Source organism: Danio rerio, chromosome 24 (genome assembly GCF_052040795.2).
Source record: "Danio rerio strain M-AB ecotype USA chromosome 24, GRCz13ab, whole genome shotgun sequence".
Lineage (NCBI taxonomy): Eukaryota > Metazoa > Chordata > Actinopteri > Cypriniformes > Danionidae > Danio > Danio rerio.
Window position 1 is genome coordinate 24573014 of NC_141044.1, and position 21134 is coordinate 24594147.

General features: G+C 35.9%; 2 protein-coding genes across 3 annotated transcripts in view; both read left to right on the forward strand.

Annotated features, from left to right (window-relative positions):
* The window catches only part of cdk8 (cyclin dependent kinase 8), a 28523-nt gene extending 22415 nt beyond the window's left edge, over positions 1–6108 (forward strand). The window contains 5 exon segments of one of the 2 annotated variants that reach the window (NM_194408.2): positions 11–83; positions 163–260; positions 1075–1153; positions 1855–2016; positions 4984–6107. In NM_194408.2, coding sequence (NP_919389.2) covers positions 11–83; positions 163–260; positions 1075–1153; positions 1855–2016; positions 4984–5109 — 538 coding nt within the window. In that variant the 3' untranslated portion in view covers positions 5110–6107. 2 annotated transcript variants of the gene reach the window in all.
* A 1596-nt stretch (positions 6109–7704) lies between these two features.
* Positions 7705–21134, forward strand: part of wasf3b (WASP family member 3b) — a 38352-nt gene continuing 24922 nt past the window's right edge. Inside the window, exon 1 of the mRNA NM_001080590.1 lies at positions 7705–7750. The gene's annotated coding sequence lies outside the window, so the exon portion shown is untranslated. The remainder of the gene's footprint in view (positions 7751–21134) is intronic.

The window sequence follows — 21134 nt, forward strand, 5'->3', positions numbered from 1 at the left end:
TCTGCTGTAGGTACACTAACTGCAGCCTTATAAAGTATATGGAGAAGCATAAAGTCAAGCCTGACAGCAAAGCATTCCACTTGGTAAGCAGATCAAAAGAAAAGCAAATCTTTTATCCTCATATTTTCTCATGCAGATATTAACCTCTGTACACCCTCTCAGCTGCAAAAGCTGCTTACCATGGACCCAATCCGCAGAATCACATCTGAGCAGGCCATGCAGGACCCGTACTTCCTGGAGGAGCCTTTACCCACATCTGAGTGAGTGATGTTGACACTTCTGCTGTGACCAGCAATTATCAACAGCTTTTCTGCAAGTGAAATGCATGTAGACTTTACATACGTTGTTTTCTGGAAAACAAATAACCGATTAAACCAAAAAATGTTTTGCTTTTAAACGCTGTATAGTGAGTTTAGGGAGTATAGAAGAACATACAAATGTTCTTGATTTCTGAGAATGTCAAATTGACCATGTTTAAACATTTTTTACATTTTTCTCACTCAAAAAGAAACCCTTTAAAGATCCTGTGAAGCTTTTTAAAATGTGCAGAGTTTTTTTATTCGATGTTTGACAATCTCAACGAAGACAGGACAGGCAGGACTTAGTAGCTTCTCCCTTTAAAAAACAGCCAATTGCGTTTTATTTGTATCACAGCTCTGCCAGTGAGCTCAAGTGTATCAAATGAAAAGTATGTAGAAAGCATTTGATCAAGATTTGAGAAACTGAAGTATGAGGTGATGTGGAAAAAAACGTTGATCCATTTAGGCATAAATAAACTCTACATGTTTATATAGATTTTGTATCTTCTAAATTCAAATTTTGTCACTGTTTTGTACCACACTATAGCTTATACATATCCTTTAAGACTAACATACTGATTCTGACATCTAAAAAACATGATTTGAACTTCTCTGGACCTTTAAGTTCAGCTGTATTCAAAACAAAAAGGAATGGAAAACAAAAGAGATAATACTAATAAAAATAATAGTGGGATTTTTTTTGCATTAGATTAAATTAGTTGCTTTAGAATATAAATTGCAGGATGTTAGCAATTCAAATCTGTTTTTTGTTTAGTGTCTTTGCTGGCTGCCAGATTCCTTATCCTAAAAGAGAATTCCTGACGGAAGAGGAGCCAGAAGACAAGGCAGATAAAGTAAGAAATGTGTGTTTTCTGTCTTTTTTCCTCTTCTTTTTCGGCATTTGTTTCACACACATACTTTATATTTGTATTATTTTATTCTATAAGGCCCTGATGTACTTGTATCTAAACGCTCTGGAAGTTCTGCTTTTTCTAACTTCTGAAGCTAAATTTATGACCAAAGTTTCTTATAAAATGTCCTAACTGGGCTTCTTTTTTAATTTTGAGAGTTTTGTATTTTACTTTATTGCTATTTTTTTTTTTTTAATACAGTACTACACAATAGAAAATATCAGTCGTTGCTACATACATTCAGAATCACCTTTGCTTGAAATTATTCAATCTAACCTCTTTTGTTTGTTTTGTATTTGAAATTGTCCTGCTGATGAGCAGATTTTTGAACTGTTGCTTTGACAACAACTCTCAGATATGTTTTGAGGAATGGAACTATTCTGGATCTTGTTAAATAATCAAATAATATTAAATAATCAAATCCTGCTAATTGAGTGATCCATGTATGAAGAACAGAACCCAATATGTTTTCTGAATATGCTTGAGGTATATCAGGACCTTTAGAATTAAATTAATATTTTATTATTTAATCAACCATTTAAAAGAAAAAATACCCCACTCTGCATAATTCATTTTGACATGATTTGGAGATCTTCTACTGTTTTTTTAAGAGAAGTATTTTCTCTTGTGTCTCACAACCGCAGAAAAACCAGCAGCAGCAGCAGCAGGGGAACAACCACACCAATGGGGCAGGGCACACAGGTAACCCTGACAACAGCCACGCACAAGGCCCGCCTCTGAAGAAGGTGAGAGTGGTTCCGCCCACCACTACCTCAAGTGGCCTGATCATGACCTCAGATTACCAGGTAACGCCTCAAAACACACACATTCATCTTCATTTTCACAGACAGGCTAGAAAATTGCTGCAAGTTGCCCACCAGTCGTAATAATCAAATAACTGATGAATCTTGTGTTTCTCCAGACAATTTTGTTTCTTTGTAATATACATGACACTTTTTTGATATTGTATGCAACAAAGACTAATTTATTACTGTAGTTATGCCTTTAAATAAAACTTTTATTTTTTTTAAACCGATGATTATATTTCTTCCACATATAAAATATGCAGACTCTTTTTTTTTTGCATTTAATAACAATATAACATTTTTTATATTAATTTAAACATCACGTTACAAGTTTTATATTTACAGAAGATAACATTTTTGGTGAAATTTTCATTTAATTTAATTTTGGGGAAATTTAGGCCTCATTTTCAACCCCAATAAATGAAAATGTTGGTTATTCTGACTAGTTGTCAAAATATGCTTTAAAACTAAATGCTGAGGACTAATAAAGTTAAAATACAACTCAAATTTATACCTAATAAATCTATGAAATCCAGAGAAACAGCATATTTACTGGTAATTTTAGCACTTTTTCATTTAGATCTGTTCAATTAGCACATATTTTTATACAGAGTAATTCATCATAAAGTGACAAGAACTCTAATTTTGGCACTCTTCAATTCATTTTTATCCTTACCGCAAACTAAAATGAACCACCTAGTAAAATTTTGCATTCAAAACATTGACACAACCATTTGGTTGCAAGCTTTAGGATCTTAAAGGGAAAGTACACCCAAAAATGAACTGCTGTTCATTTATGCTCCCTCATTTCATCTGAGATGTAGGTGGCTTTTTTCTTCACTAGAACATTATAGAAGATTTTGTCTTTGGTGATTTCTACATGCAAATCTGTAGCTTCAGGCACTCAAAAAAATATACAGGCAACACAAAATTATTACTTGCGCTCCTAAATATACGACAAGGCCTTATAAATAATCAGTCTGTGCAAGAAATGGAACAATATTTTACTTATGTGGCCTGATTTTATTCTCTTCATAAAATCCTCATTCCTTGTGTATTTTGTTTTGTGTATGTTTTTTTTTTTAGCTCTCAAAGTGCCAGTAGCAACTGACTTTATGCCCTTTATGCACTTCCTTTTCCATGTAAAAGTTTTTGTCCGAACCGTCTGTAGATGTTGTACAAAATTTCACTCTATTTCCATTTGTTGCGATGTTGTGCCTGAACAACAGTATAAACTACTATGACAATGATCACTTCAGGTACTGATTACGAGCTTTATTCACTGTCAAAGTCTACCCATGTGAGTTTGAATGCAGTTTTATAAGACATTTATTGCCATACTGAAAGCAGAAGCACATATTTTACCACAGACCTTAAATAAAATAACTATCAAATAGTTTGAAAATGAAAGTGAGAACTTTGACTGCAAACCAGCAACATCATTTACTCAGTTGCCCATGTACTTTTAATAATGTTGAATAGTTTTGATAAGTATTTATTGTTGATACTTTTGTTTATTTGTTCTATATTTCTTATTGCTGTCAGAGTCTAAAAGCTACCAAACAAATTGTGTTGTACGATACTACAATGAAAAAATTCATATTCTAATTAAAAACCCTAATATTTTATTGGGTGTCTGGTGCACTGTTCTGTGCTTCTGAGTGGCTAAAGTTAAATGTTTCTGTTGCGTTTAGTGCATACAGACAAATTGCTTATCACTGCAATATTGTCACATCGCATGCAGTTAGGACACGGTGTGAGGGTAAATAAACAACATTTTTAAGGATGCTGTATATAAGAAATAAATATATATATAAATAAATATATATATATATTTTTTTTACTCTTCTAAAGCGTACAATTACAATAATATGTTTGCTGATAATTAAGAAACATGCCAAGTGAAGATTTTTGTTTATCTAAAACACAATGCTACAGTCAGATATTCTGCTTTAAAAATGTGCCAGAACTTCTGTCTTTGTTTTGGTTCTTTTCACCCGCCCAGTCCCAGTTTGCCTAATTATATTTTAAGCATGTGTCTGCGACTGAAATGCAACCTCCGGTTAACAGTAGCAGATTTAGAGATCAACGAGGTGTCTTTTAATTAGCAAATAATACTAAGATTAGGAATGTAAACATTAGGTGAGCAGAATACATTGTATAACCGTGTCCTAACAACATACTATGTGAAGAGATTTACATTTGGCTGTTTGCACCAGATGAAAAACAACAGTAATTTAAATACAGCCATTCAGAAGCACAGAATAGTGCACGCACTGCACTCCAGCGTAATGGTAAGGTTTATAATTAAATTGATACATATGAAACCTATTTAACATTATTAAATGTACATGCTGAATCACTAATATGTGTTGTCTTCCACTGAGTCACAGCTGTATAGTTCAGTATCAAACGGTTTATTTTATTTTCGAGATCTGAGGTGAACTGTCTGCTGCTGCTTTCAGTAGTATGGCAATAAATGTCTTGTAAAATGGCATTCAAACTCGCATAATTAGAATTTGACAGTGAATAAAGCACATGAGGAGTACCCTAAGTTGATTGCTATTAACCAGTGAGAAATAGAAGCTGTTTCTAAAATAGAAATTTCAGTTCTTGGTTTGGACAAAAGCTCCTTTTAGTATAGAAAATATACCTTCTATCGCATACCATTGCTTTTAGTTGGAAAACGGTGAAAATCAGCCTTTAGGCTCAATAGTCAGGCACATTTCATTCTGGCAACCTGCGCACGGATTTGCCAGAGGAGGAGCCAAATGAAAATCTGTTTTGATCCAGGAGTGCAGTACCTAGTTTAACCACTGGGTGTCCAACTTACATACTGTACTTTTAAAGTTTTTTTATTTTGGAGAACTATTCTTTTAAACAAACTTTATGCCCAATTTTTTTCTTTTCCACAATTGTTTTGGAAACCCAGTATGTCACCAACACTGTTTAATCTCTGTTTTTCAGCGCTCCAATCCACATGCTGCCTACCAGAACCCAGGACCAAGCACATCATTGCCCCAAAGCAGCATGGGATACTCCTCTACCTCCCAGCAGCCTCCACAGTACTCGCACCAGACCCATCGTTACTGAGTCAGGCCACACCCCTCCGCTCACAGTGCCCAATAGGGAGAATGTACTTAGGGAGGAGGGTGTGGCCTTGAGCCAAACCGCCCTCTTTTACCCCACTGGGCGCTTTGCTGTGCAGCATTTCCATAGAGACACCGCAGGAACAGTAACCGTAAAGCTAACATAACAAAGCGTCACCCTATCATACAGCCGACATTATCCTCTGCTGACACAAGGAGAAAGAAAAAATAATGAAATAAGTAGTGGGAATAAAAAAAGCTGATGAAAAACGGATATTTGTTCCATTGGTGATAGTTTGAGTGTTCGCTGCAAGTCTGTGATTAATAACACACAAAAAGAAAAACAAAAAAGCAACAAGCATTCTCAATATGTGGTACTGAACAGCTGCACTATGTAGTGAGACTGGGTTTTGGATTGGTTTGGTCCAATCTCTTTAGCTCCAGTCCTTCTTGCCCTCACTTTGAAAATCTGTTGGCCTCTCCAAGACTTAAAGCTGCTATGTGACTGCCAGCAAAGACAGAATGACGTTTGTCTACTGTCTGTCTATCCGTCTGCCCTTACACACACACGTACACACACACACACACGTACACACACACACACACGTACACACACATACACACAAATACTGAAGCACTCACACTTTTAGCCCATTGCTGGGGACCGAATTTCTCTGTGCTGGAGCTGCTGACTGAAGCATAAGGAGAACCTCTAGTGCCCCCTGCTGGATTATACTGGTAGAAGGCGATTTAAAAAAGAAAAGAAAACAACAAACTTGATTTTTAGTAGTTAATAATTTAATGTTTTGGTTTTTACGTTAGGAGAGGTCAGCAACTTCCATTTTGCTGTCAGACAGACTATTACGTGTGAATGATCGGCCTTAGAACTTCATGACAAAAGTTGTGTTGACAGCAGATTGAACATGCATTGTACTGTATTGTAATGAAATATTTTACATGAAACAAATATCCTGACAATAAAAGTGGAAGCATTTAAAAAAAATATATATATATATTTGCGGATTTTTTTTTGAGTGTATTTAATCAATAATGCCTTTTTTATGGTTATTTTATAATTTTCCATTATTTTTTTTTACATTTTTTTAGCCTTTGTATTGTCATAGGATAGTGAAAGACAGACAAGAAGGCATCGGAAGCAGAGAGAGGGAAAGGACTGGCATAGTACTTTTAGCTGGGCATCGAACTCGGTTCACCGTGAGCACTATGGTGTGCTATATATTGGTGTGCTCAACCACTAGGCTATTGGCACTGACTTTCACTGTTAATTTTGTATTAGGAATTTGTTTTGTTTTGTTTTTTCTTTTTTATATGCAATGGATGATGTATAATTTTTAGGTTATTAGAGTACAGTGGTGCGTTTGGGTTTTAATTAAAGCTTTTATCTATGAATTTAGTGACCAAAGCTTCTTGCCTATTGTCATTTGAGTATGTGACTAAATCTGTGATATTTATATTGTGTTGTTAAAATGAGTTCTAGAGTAATCCAGTTATGTTTTTGAAGGATTATAAGTTTATTTTTTCATTTGTGGTAAAGCTGCATCTGTGAAGTAGTTATTTTGACCTGTTCCACCTCGGTAGGTCTTAATGATCTTGGCTATATTTAATTTTAGTTTTGTGCAAAAAAGGTTTATTTTAATTTTGTCTCATTTATATTAACTTAACAGTTTAGCCCTCATTGCCAATACTAATCCATTTTGATCTGATTGGGATGCGTTAAAAAAGAAATAAGCATTACAATTGCAAAAAATTTTGCAAACCATTGCAGCATGAAATACTGAGTTAAATGCTTGCATTTATGCTAATAAAATGATTTCATTTAACGTAAAAAACTTTTTAGATTTAGAGTTTGTTGCAATAATGTTTTGTTAGGTTTTTAATACAGTCCTAAAGTCATTCATACAACTCAAAGACAAGATTTTATGGAGATTAAGTTTCTGAATAAACAGTACTAACATGTACACAATAGACTTAAATAATAATGAAAAGTTGTCACAGAATAAAAAGTAAATACTTTTTGACAGAAAAATAACCATTATAAGTTCACGGTGATGAATGATAATTTGCCTTTTTAATGTTTATTGAAGCTAGTTAAAAGGATTTTAATTCGTTCAGACACATTGTCCCGGTTTTGATGACAACCAATCAACATATTCAATCAACACTTCCCCCATCACCCGCGGTAAGTGGACCATTTGCTTTTTCAGGCTTTTTTTTGAACGTCCCATTTACCAAACGTTTGACGCACAATGGTCTTTAGTAAATCTCTTGTTTTATAAGAAGTAGAACTTCATTACTTTAATGAATCATTTAGCTGTGATGTTTTTAAAGCCCACCTAATATCCCTAGATAAATCCCGCCTTCACACAGCCGCCCAATGATTTAATGACCGGGGGACTCTCTGTCAATCATCCTTTTCCCCGCATCTGATAGGCTGAGTGTGACAAACGGTGGCGCGTTAAATTCTTATTCCAAAATGCTGATTGGTGCGAACTACCCGACATGCCCCGCCCCAAGCGGATTGTTTGGAATGGTCAGATGGACCGATGGAGACACAGGATGGCAATCCGGACCGCTGAAAGCCTGGACATGTGAGCGAATACAATTCTCTACAAATTTCACTTTTGGTAAGTCTTCAACGTGCACTAACCTCCCCTAATGTACTTATTTGTTTATATTACACTTGCTATGTTTACTATTTATCGAGCTTTATGTAATAAGTGGAACATGAGGTTTGGGTTTTCGTTGTTTTGATTTGTGCATTTAATTATTTTTGAGATTTTTGTGTTATTCATAGTTTATTATACTAAAGTACAATAGTATTATTGTTGTTATAATAACAATAACAACCTTTGCCTGCTTAATACCAGAGTATGTCGTCATTGGAATAATAATGGCAAACAAAAGTTACATATTTTCAATTAAATCAACACAATAGGCTAAATACTAAAACATACGAAGACCAAAATATACCACAAAACATAATTTCAGAAGTTTCACTGATAAAGTGATTACTAAATAACGAAACAGTCAATCGATTAAAACACGCTATTTCTTAATATAAACGCCAGCGTTACGCGCGGTTTTACAGCTCGTGACATTCACAAGCCTTCATCATGTGTGACGTGATCTGTTGTGAAATATTAATGTAGCCTTACGCGCGGAGATGCGCTTTACTTCAGTTATGAATAGCTAATGCTTTGCCTTCCTGCCTTTCTGGAGTGTATTCGTGTCTCCCTCGTTAGTTTGGACAGGATGTGGCCTCCTGTGGTCACGGGATGAGTCTGATGGACTTCAAAGCCATGTCAGCAGCAGCAGTGATGAGGCTGTAAACAGCTGTGATGTACACTGTTTGTTTGGATGCACATGTTTGGTTCCAGCATCCGAAAGTGTCTACTTTCTGCGTCTGTAAAGTGTGTGGGGTATTCGCAGAAGCCACGGACTTATGGAAAAAGAAGGCAGCTGAAAGGAGAGAGAGAGGCAGGAGTGCTTCTTTTATTTGAAGAGGAGAGAGAGGGTGGGATGGCGGGGGTAACAGGGTTGGGGGAGGGAATTGAACATGCATGGGAGAGCTCCTCTGTTGCCCTGTGAAACGGAGGACTATTGTCCCGGGATCCTTCCCTGAGGTCCCCTGCCACTCTCCCTCCCCCATCAACTCTCTGTCCCTCATACTTTTTTTTACAGAGTCATTCTTTGCTCGTCCAACCCTTCTCTTCTGAAACAGTTCACGTTCTTGTCTAACTGTAGGTTTATATGACAGTTCAAATTGTTTTTGTTTGCGATTATTTGGTGACGCTATTATCACGGTATTGACTTAAGCTACAGTAAGGATTACTTTAACAGGTTATAATACAAATACTTAAGAGTATTGCTTTATTGAATATTGTTCAGAGTAAACAAATGTTTCAATCTAATTAAACGGCAAAAGGACTGTAAAGTGTATAATAGGTCTTTTTTTTTTTTTTTTTTACAATAAACTCATTAGTAAATGTTAGTTAACAGATTAGGATCAACAGTGAGAAAAAACAAATTTATTACAGTTACTATGTTCATATTGGTCAAAAAACAATACAATTTTGTTAATTACATTTAATAAACTCCAGTGTTTCCTCTAGGATTTTTCAGCTGTGGCAGCAGGCCTTTTACACAGATCCACCAACTACCTTTTGCGTTATTTCAATGACAAATGTCGTAAACACAGTATTACAAGTCGAGGTCGCATACATGTAATGTAAATCTATTCGCTTGTATACCGATTTCCTCTGTTTGTGTACAAAACTTCTTGCACGCCCTCAAATAAATGTTGCTGAAGTGCAATATAGTGCAATTATGTAAAGAGTATGTGTCCAACATTTATTAGATTTGCAAGGAATATTTCTGAACGTCTCCAATAGACCTACCGAGCGGCATTAATGCATCCTAAAGTAAAGTTAAATGGCTATAAACTCCAGCAAGATAAAGTCATTATATGCAGAACCATAGACCTTTAGCTGTAAACTATAATTATGTAAACAGTGTTCATCTTAACTGAAAGCTACGCCGTGTTTGCTGGCCTCACGCATTGCGCAGCCCTGTTTGTCACTCAGTCAGTCAGTCAGTCAGTCAGTCAGCATGTAACCTTAAAGGGTTAAACAAACGCATAGCACTATTACGATTATAGAAAAGTTTGCACTGTTAAAATTAACTTATTTTTTAATACGTTTTGGTGCGATTATATCCTGCTATTAAAAAAAGAACAAAGACTGAATGTTTTGAATGAAAAGTTGTAATGTAGCCGTGGCGGGATGAATTTTGGTATGGCGCCCCGCCATGGAAAAATTAATTTAGCGGAAATCTTAAACTCTTTCAATTTACAATCAGACTTCGACTGCCATTTTAAATGTTCAGTGAAATAAAAAACACGTCAGTTTTGTTAATCTAGATATCAGTATTGTTAAAAAAAAACTGATATAAACATATAAAGCTTGCAGTTTGTCACTTCTGCCTAAATGTATCAACGATTGTTTTCATATTATCTCAAAGTTTAGTTTTTCCTCAAATCTTGACCAGTTAAATGCCTTCTAGTGTCTGACATTCCAAGACGATTTGCTGCACTTGAGCTCAACCACTCACACTAACAGCGACTTTGTAGCTATCTGTCGCTCTGGATGCTGCAAACACAGGGGTCTGTAGGTCTACAGCATTGAAAATACAACCGGCCTCTGAGTAAGCTGAGAGCTGTCGTTTAAGAAAGTCGCTCTTCATTTTCATAAAGTTGAAGGATTCTCAACTTTGTTGAGTCACTCAACACGCCCACCTCGTCGCCAATGTTCGCTGTCGGAGACGGAGACAGAGGTAGCCGGATATCAATTGCTATTGCTAGTTACTCGTAGTGTAAATGAGGCTACACTGGCAGTGAAGTGATGAAACTAAAACTATATTGGCTATTTTTTAAAGGGGAGGGGCTACTCTATGCCTCGCCCTTTATTTGTGTTACCTCAAACATCGAATAAAATTGCACATTTCTAAGTGTTTCATGGCACCTTTAATGCATTATTCGGCATTAACAACAAAATGAAGATGACCTAAGATTAATAAAGCTCTTGCAGTTTTCATTGTGAGTTGAGTTAAATGAACTAATGTTTACTATTGGAACTTTATTGCGCAATGTTAATGTGCAAAAGCTCTAAAAAAGGTCACTTAATTTTCAATTAATATTTCAGCATGTGATAACCCAGATTAACATGTTAATATATTAATGTTTTAACTAGTAGGCTAATTAACTAACTAATTGATTCTTCAGTCATTAAACGTGGTTATGAATTGCATTTACAACCTGAATATTCTTAAAAAGCACTCTAAAAGTTGAAATAATAAATAATCACAGTTTTTTGGTGCTAATAGTATCAATATTGTGCATTATCACGATATATTCTTGAATATCAGCATTTCTCTACTAACTATCACACAAACTGTTTTTCATGCCACTCAGACACACATTGCCATCTCTTTGTCTCCTCGGTGTCTTTGGCCCCCCTCCCGGCGCGCTCTTAATTCAGTGCACTATGTAATTAGTGTGGGTTGTGTCCATACTGCAGAACTACAATGCCGTTGAGAGATGCTCCGCTTAATGAACACATAACCAGTCTCACAGACATGCAACTCATTAGACTACAACAACTCTAGTGTCTGAGTGCCTGTGTGAGGCATGATGGCATGTTTAGGGCAAAGTTTGGAAACATTAAAGGAGTTTGCTGGTTGTTTTCAGTTTTAAAGGGGAGGTTGAACAGGTTTGGCAGGCGATGTGTTGAAACAATGGACTTTGTGACCACTTGTGTGAAATTACCATGGTAAATGGTAACAAACTATGAAGCTTGTGCATATATTACACAGTTATTGTTCAGTTATATGAACTTGAATAAAGCTTCAGAGACCGGCATGGAACTTAAATGCAGGCATTTACAACAGTGCACAAATATTTTTCCAATAGGGATTTTTAAAATGTCTTTAAGTTAAGCATTTTAAACAGTGGTTTATCTAGGGAACTATCTAGTTACATTTATACTGAACTGAATCTGTGTTAATTTAACTAGAACTACACCAGCATTCAGTACTCTCCTGTTTGCCTGAGTTGCTGGAATGTTCCACAAATTTAAAATTCTGGGGTTTTGTTTTCTATTTTTCATTTATGTTAAGCTGCTTTGAGACAATCTACATTGTGTTAATCTATATATAGACATGAAAATAAATTGAACTGAACTATGCTGAGAAGTTTAACCTTACTAAGGTTGATTTAAAGCGAAGAGGTATATGAAAACTGGATTAAAACTAAAACTCCCAAGCAGAAATTTATAAAAAATGAGAGAGACATTACCTGAATGAACAGTTGGTAAACACAACTACATCTTATTGATGAACAGAATTTATTTTCATCACCAATTATCATAGTAGAACAGTTTCTCAAGCAGTTTGTGATGCATTTTGGAAACAGGAGATGAGCACCTGGTCTAATGCGCCACCTGGCTTGAGAAGCCTGTTCTCAAAGACTTATTATTTTGGTAGCACACATAGTCTGATTGCCTTTGCCAAATTTTATATGAGCCATTTTAATCTAGATGAATCTAGATTAATTCCGAGTTGAATCTCATTTAAAAAAATTAATCTATGCCCACTAGGGCTGTGCAATTATTCGAAAATCCGATTTCGATCTCGATTTTGGCTTCTATTGATTATGAAAAACCATTAATCGAAATAAACAATTATTCAATCATATACCGCCCCCTTTCCAGTTTTACATTTGTTGCTCTGCAAAGCTCAGTTGCACGTGAAAATGACTAAAAGCATGTGCTGTAATGTGACGTTTGCAGCATGGGATGCGCATCATTCATATTTTTAAAAGCGTGAAAGAGCGCATGCTGGTGTGTGTGTGTGTGTGTGTGCACACGCCGCGCTTAGCTTCGGTCAGGCTCGGAGATGAGCAGAGCACACACATCTAACGCCATCTTAATGTGAGCGCTTTAATGGTCAAATACATGCACATTTGTGTCAGAGCGCGCCATTCAGTGAATATTCATATTAACCCTCATTTGTGTAATAAACAAACAAGTTGAGAATCAAAAGACATGTGAAAGAGAAATCATATCAAAGCCACACTATTCTTTAAGTGGCAGTGCGCAATATTCTGAGAGGGGTCCGGATGCAGACCTGGTGAAGTGCAATCTGGGCTGCATCCAATGCTTTTTAATGGGTTCACCTAACCCCACCCCTAACTAGCTCCATTTGAGTGCATTGTGTCTGACATTGCATCGCTGAGTGATGCAATCTCAGCTCGCATCATAAAGGCTGCATCCAGATACTATTGAATATTCCTGCTGCCGCCTGTTTTTATTATTATTCAAACAACAAATGGAGAAAATCCCTCAATGCTCTTGACTGAAGGACTTTTGTAGTGACATTCAAAGGCTTAATTTGTGTAATTAGACAAGATATTGTAAAACTAGTTTCTTCTGCAGACAATCAAACATATATATTGCTTAAGGGGGCTAATAATATTGAGCTATTAAAATAGATTTCAAAATATTTAAACCTGTGTTTATTCTAGCCGAAATAAAACAAATAAGACTTTCTCCAGAAGAAAATATATTATAGAAAGTACTGTGAAATATTCCTCTGTTAAACATCATTTGGGAAATATTTATATAGAGAATAAAATCACAGAAGGGTGAATAATTTTGACTTCAACTTATAATTGTTTTGAATAATCTTGATTACAGTTATGTCCAAAATAATTGTGATTATGATTTTTTTCCCATAATGGAGCAGCCATAATGCCTACCTATAAATGTAATATACATATTTAGTATCTAATTACTTTTCCTTCACCCTGCAAGTGACATATTTAATTATATGATGGTTTTGGTATATATGTTTTTAAATTCCCAGGCGTACATGATTATTGCGGATGTGTGGTATCAGTTGTTCTTCAATTTATTCCTATATTTATAAGAAATTTTAGTACGAAACTTTTGATGAATCATGATTTATTTATGAAAACGTTTGTACACATATTTAGTTTGTATGCATATAGGGGAAATTTCAAGTAAACAGCACCTGTAGTTCTGTAGTTTGTAATTTTTAGCAATAACACATTTGAAATTTAATGTATTATTTTAATATTTGTGAAAAAATATATTTGCTGTGAGAAATGGATAAAATATTAATTTGCAAAATAAGGTATGAATCATGTCAGTCTATAATATTTATTTATTTATTTATAAAATACTAAAGTAATATTTATGGCAAAATTAGTAGATTTGTGTATGTGTAATGGACGGAAAGGCCACTAAAAGCATTAGCTAAAACATTCAATAGAGATTTAAACAATGTTATGATGACTAAAATAAATCAAATACATTTTTGCATGATAAATCTAAATTTTAATGAATGAATGCATATATACGGACAGTTTTAGCTTACCCAATTCACCTGTACACCATGTGTTTGGACTTTGGGGGAAACCGGAGCACCCGGAGGAAACCCATGCAAACGCAGGGATAACATGCAAACTCCACACAGAAACGCTAACTGATCCAGCCGAGGCTGGAACCAGCAACCTTCTTGCTGCGAGGCGACAGCACTATACTGTGCCACTGCGTAGCCAATAAACAATAAATTAAAATTAAACTATCATCACATATAAAATAATGACAAATTCTTGCCGCAAATAAAGCCATTTTAAAGAACTTTAGGTTTAACCTTGTAAACATACTATTTTTTTGGCTAATGCATTTTGTTTTAGCTACATTTAGCCATTTATGTACGTGCTATTTGTAATTCTGTTATTATCCTGCCAAAATTCCACAGCAGAGAAAGTCAGCGGAATCCATCTCAGACTGCTCTCAGGGAGTAGTCTTAAGCTGCATTCATAGTTATGTTTAGATTGTACAAGTGGGATATGGGAGGAAGTAAGTGGTCACACAGCAAGTGATTTATTGTGATTGTGTGTGAGTTAAATGCTTCACACCCCAACTGCATCATTGTTCTGCCTGTTTGGGACGACAGGAAGTCAGAGATGTGACACAGAGAGGAACAGGAAGTGGAGAACAGGGTGTGGAGCTGCAAAACAGGAAGCAGTCAAACAGGCAGATAAGATGACCTCTGAGATGATGTCCCACCATCCCTTTGTTCTTGTCCCTAATCTATGACTTTCAACCCCCCTCAGCCAATCACACAGCAGATGGCCTCTCAGCTGGCCAATCACTGTGGGGGTTATTCTTTCACAGATGGGAGCTTTCTGTCATGGCGTCCAGTTGAACCAGATGACACGGCTTAGTTAGGCTATTTAGGCTAGGGAGGAGAAACTTTGCACATGGAAATGTGCAACCTTGTTTTATTTCTGTAACACATAAAGTAGCAAACTGTCTTTAAACCTTTTTATTAACATTTTAACTATTACTAAAACAAACCAGCAGAGAATGCACATTTTAGCGATGCTAAAGCAAGACAAAATAAAATCTATACAGTTGAAGTGAAAATTATTAGCCCCTCTGATTTATTCGGCCCCCTGTTTATTTTTTTCCCCAATTTCTGTTTACATTTCTAAACATAATAGTTTTAAATACTCATTTCTAATAACGTTTTTTATTTTTATTTTATTATACATTTTTTAATTGATTTATTTTATCTTTGCCATGATGACAGTAAATAATATTTGACTAGATATTTTTCAAGACACTTCTATACAGCTTAAAGTAGCTTAAAGGCTTAAATAGGTTGATTAGGTTAACTAGGCAGGTTAGGGTAATTATAAAATCAAAACAAAATATTGCTTAAAGGGCTAATAATTTTGACCTTAAAATAGTTTTAAAAAAATTTAAAACTGCTTTTAATCTAGCCAAAATAAAAAAATAAGACTTTCTCCAAAAGAAACAATGTTATCAGACATACTGTTAAACAATTTTTGGGTTATATTAGAAAAAGAAAAAAAAATCAAAGGGGGGCTAATAATTCAACTGAATTCAACTGAATGTTTATAATTAAGAAAATAAATATAATAAAAAATAAATAATAGTAATACAAATTAATAATAATGATAATATGTAGATAAAAATGAATGCATTATTAAGATAAAATAATTATAAAATAAAATTAATTAATTTAATTGTGACATACCTATAAAATTCAAGTAAGCCTCAGTGGGAATATGAATGTTTTATTAAATAATAAATAATCTTATTCAATCTTCAATCTTATTAGTAATATTTTTATATTATAAATATATGTATTTTTACAAACTATATAAATGCAATTTTAAATAAATAACACTAAAAAAGAAAAATAATTATTTACTGGGGATACTTTGATCAGGATCTTTGCAGCTAATACCGACCACCGATTCCTTGTCATAGTGATCAGCCGATACTGAGTACCGATTCTAATGCTTCCTTGTACTCTCTTGTCTTGCTCATTCACTCTTGTTGCCATGATTTGTAGGTATTTGAACTCATTTTTTGGAGTTCACAGAGCCGGTATGAATATGCTTCCGGGAGAGCTCATAAAGTTGGATGAGACACTATACAGGGGCAATTGTTCCGCTCACATCCCAGTAGCTCAAAACACTGGTAATTCCATTGGCTGCAAGACCATCACTCGTGCAAGTCACGCCAATAGACTGTATAAACAGGTTATATTCTGTAAATATATCTGTATATATTTTAGCTGTTGTGACGCAAGCGCATCGATTGCTCACGGTCCCAGGTACCCTTTATCTCCTCACGTGTTGTGGCTGCTGTAGGCTATGTATAATATACAGGAGCACACGTGCGTCTTCCTCTGCTTGTTAACTCATAAATAAACACCTGCGATCGGTTCATGAGATCGGCCAGATTGGCGAGTACCAATCAAGTCATGAAATGTGATTATGAGACGATGCCGATCGATCGGAGCATCCCTATTATTTACTAAAATAATTAAATAAGTAATTAAATAAAACAAAACAAACAAACAAAAAAATTCAAGATAATTGCTTGTTTAACATGGAAAATAAAAAACAGGTGGCGCAGTGGGAAGCACGTGGGTAGCATGAAGGTCGCTGGTTCGAGCCTCGGCTGGGTCAGTTGGCATTTCTGTGTGGAGTTTACATGTTCACCCTGTGTTCACATGGGTTTGCTCCAGTTTCCCCCACAAGTCCAAAGACGTGTTTCAGGTGAATTGGATTTGCTAAAAATTGTGTCTGTCTGTGTGTGTCTGTCTGTCTGTCTGTCTGTCTGTCTGTCTGTCTGTCTGTCTGTCTGTCTGTGTGTGTGTGTATGTGTGTGTGTATAGATGCTACCCAGTGATTGGTTGTAGCTGGAAGGGCGTCCGCTGTGTAAAACATGCTGGATAAGTTGGCGGTTTATTCCGCTGTGGCGACCCCAGATTAATAAAGGGACTAAGGTAAAAAGAAAATGAGTGAAGGAAATAAAAATCACTTTACTGCCACTTTTGCCATATGTAAATATTTCTTTGTTCAATTAAAAACTCTTTTAAAAAAAGGATTTTTAAATGATATTTTAAAGGATTTTCTATGATTTAGTTAATAACAATATTCAATAATAATATGAAGACCAAATCATTTTTAAAATAGGAGATAACACAACCCCTCTGTCAATCAAAGTTACGTTTTCGTTGTAGATTATTTCAGCAAAATAAAATGAAAGATTATTATATTATTATTTAATGTGTATCATATTATTAACAGATGTATATAATGTTCACATGTTTAGTGTTTCATACATCAAGTTATAAAACCACCTTAAGTATATCAGACTAATGATTAGTAGTGAGAATGTCATCTGTTTCCTCGAAGAAAGTGATCAGTTTGCATCTGTGCTGCTTTGATCTGCAGCCGGGGGCTCGGCTGATGCACAGGATTACTTTGTATCTTCTTTCCTTAATGCTTTGTAATCCTGCTTGTGGAGAGAGTTCAAGTCTGTGTTTCTGTTTGTGTCGGGGTGGATTGAGCCCCGTTTGTGCTCAACGTTAGCAGTGTGATTTTGAAGTCAAAGGTCAGTATGGGCTTTGACAAGTGTAAGAGGGTTAACAAAAATCTGAGTAATTCAGCTCGCTTTTCTCGCTGTCCCACTTTCATTTCAACATTCACTTGCTTTCAATGTGTGGGAGTTTATTATATAACACGAGCTTCATCCAAATACAGCTGAAAACTGAGTAAACATGATAGATAGGCCTTAGAGCTAGGTCGTCAGTGCGCATGTGTGTTTTTAAGTGCCTCTATTATGCTTTTTCGGATGTAACTTTTATGTAATGTGTAGTTTTGTGTATGTAAATGGGGCTTTTTATTTTGAAGATCCAGAATTGCTGGAATTGAGTAGTTAGTAGGATTAAGTATTGTTTCGGATTTTACAATACCAATGCCAGCTGCATAGTTGATCCTTTTATAGGTACTGGTGGCATAATGATGTCTGAACTGAAACTTTTTTATAATGTTTTATTTATACATTGTAAAACACATTACAAAAAGATACAAAATAAAGGACAACAAAAACATGTAACAGTAAGAAAGTACACTGAAGAGAAAAAAAAACACACTAGTGCAACCTCGCGTATAGAAAACGTGCTGACCAGAACTTGTATCCAGCACCAAGCTGGGAGTTTGGGGTAGGGACTCAATCAGAAACAACAAGGTCAAGCTGAAGAGTTTGGACTTGTTTGCGAAGGAGTTCCCAGTGTCAAAATAGTGCTAGGTTGGTGAAGAGAGTGCCTAATTTCACAAAATAAAGAACATTTTTTATCCAGCACGTGTGAAAATGAGGATAAGGCCTCTTCCACTTCAGAAGAATTAACTGCCTTGCCAGAAGGGTTAAGAAGGCTACAAACTAAGGCCCCATTTACACTAATACGTTTTAGTTTTAGAATGAAAACAATCCACGTCCACACTGGCATTTTATCTATCATTTTTGAAAAGATCTCCGTCCACACTACACTGCTGAAAACACACATCATATGACCACACACACATTCTGTCATGCGCTGCAGCATATGCGCACGTCTGAGCATAGCTCCACGGATGAGAACAGTGACGTCGGAAAGTTCATCAAGGATCTTCTGCTGTGTTTCATCATCTACTATTGTTGTTAAACGTGAAATTTAATTAATCTTGTCTCTATTTAACAACTCTTTGGTCTTGAATTTATCCCCTGTCCTCAGGTAATGTGTTTTAGCTGAGCGCAAACATAAGTTAATATTAACCACACACTGATTCCGCACATTTGACTGATTGCTTGCCTTTTTTCATTTATTGTATAAACTCACTGTGCGTAAAACTTTTATAATGGCCATTGTTGATTATTAAAACTGATATTCAGAAAAAGATTGGGTATGTTTCATATTTTTCAATGAAAATGAAAGAAGGCAGTAATGTTATCCACCTTATTCTTCAATGTGGAAGTACGCCTGTTTTCACAATTGTTTTAGATCTTCCGATTCAGTCGCCTATGGGAGAAATGACAAGGAATAATAAACGGCAAAAAACGATCAAACTACTTGCTCTACAGACAATTGTGTTCATGACTATACAGACAAAGCAGAATAATATAATAAGAAATTATCAGTTTGCTACATCAAGCTGCGTAATGAGCTGTTTTTAACGTCTAAAAATGTATGGAAGTGAATAAAAGTGGAAGTCTCAAGCCAAAAAAAGATTTGAATGGCTGGGCCCGCTCGTACGCAAAGAATAAGGTCAGTAGGCTCTGTTTTGTTATAAATATTCATATAGAGAAGATGACGGTCATATAATTATGTAGCTACATGATGCCTCAACATTTTTTGTGTTTATATCTAACATTTTTTGTGTTTGTGTTAATGATTAAATTAATATCAAAATGTAAATAGCCAGTTCCTGATATCATGTTTTCATTTTATTGTTGAGATAATGAAACAATGTAGCCAGGCTGATGTGAATGAGGTTATAAATGACTTTTGTCCCATTGAAGATTCACCCGACGTGTCATCGGGAGTCTGTTTTCCATCTAAAACTTGCGAAGTCTGAACTTAAGGAAGGAAAAACTTGAGTAAAAAGCCCCAATCAGATAGGCGAATGTCGGCAGCCTTGCCTCCATTTTCAGATGTCTCCATTTTCCCCCATCCACACTAACACGGAGCAGCAGTGTTTAAAAACAAAAATGTTTTAAACATTCAGGACTCAAAAACTCCAGGGGCCTCATGTACGAAGACTTGCGTGGAAATCTTACTAAAACATTGCGTACGCACAAAGCTGTAAATGTGCGTACGCAGAAAAAAATTCTGATGTATGAAACACTGCATACGCCGAATCTCACGCATATTTTTTTGTACATCCGAATGAACGTGAAACTGAGCGCAACATGCACGAGCGCAAAACCCCTCCCTGCCTCCTCCCCCGTATGAATATGCTAATGACTATGCTAATGGAAAAACCCAACGAAAAAGCAATGGCAAAAGCAAGGAAAAAGAGAAACTTTGAACAGAATGTGAATTGGAGGTGCTCCTTTCAGAGGTAGACCGGAGAAAAGCGGTGTTATTTGCAAGTTTGTTCTCCGGAATTAACAACAAAAGAAAAAAAATAGAGTGGGAGAGTTTAGCTGATACGGTTAACACAGTTGGGTCTGAACATTGCACTGAGTGCATTAAAAAAAATAAATAGTGTGGTTTATAACTGAAAAATGTTGCAGCACCCTAAGCAGTCTCAGTGGCGCGTTCGTAAGACGCATGTGGTCATGTTTTGACACGTTCGAGTCTGAACTCGGCTCGAATCCAGCGTCTGATGAACTCTTTCTTCTTTTTTTTTCCCCGCTACATATCAGATTTTGCCAACTATTTATCACGAGAAAGACAAGTAGGAATCATCAATAAGTTTGTGCATCATATTTTATTTGCACATTTATTGAATGGAAATGTTTCTGATTCACGAATGCAAATTCATCTTCAGATAGTGTCTTTATAGCAATGTGCGTGCAGTAGATAGCTCAGATTACATTGGGAAAACAGGCGACTACTGCAAATTGTGCTTTAATGTTTAGCTGCTCAACTGTATGGTATGGAAACCTTATTTACCTGCTAGATGAACCCGTCTCATACAGCTGCCATATAAGCTGCTTGAGACTTGAGCAAGGCTCAGACACTTGTAGAGAGGGATTTAACACAACTGCCTCTAGGAGTCGCCAATGGAAATAAAACAGACACGCACAAAAAATGTGCGTACGCCTGCCAAAAAGCTGCCGTGAAGCTGCGCACATTCCCACGTTCAGTTCATTGTTAGTAAATCCAAACGTGAGCGATTCTGAGCGTGAAACCTGGCGTACACAAAGTTTTTGTGCGTACGCAACGTTGATACATGAGGCCCCAGGTTAGTGTGGACAGAAGGCGTAACCGTAGCAAACCTTTTGCATTTTAAAACTAAAATGTATCAGTGTAAACTGGGCCTAAGTCTGCAAAATAAGAGGGTAAAGTGTGGCCAGGTGTGAGAACCCCAAATAAACTAATAATTGGACAAGGTGG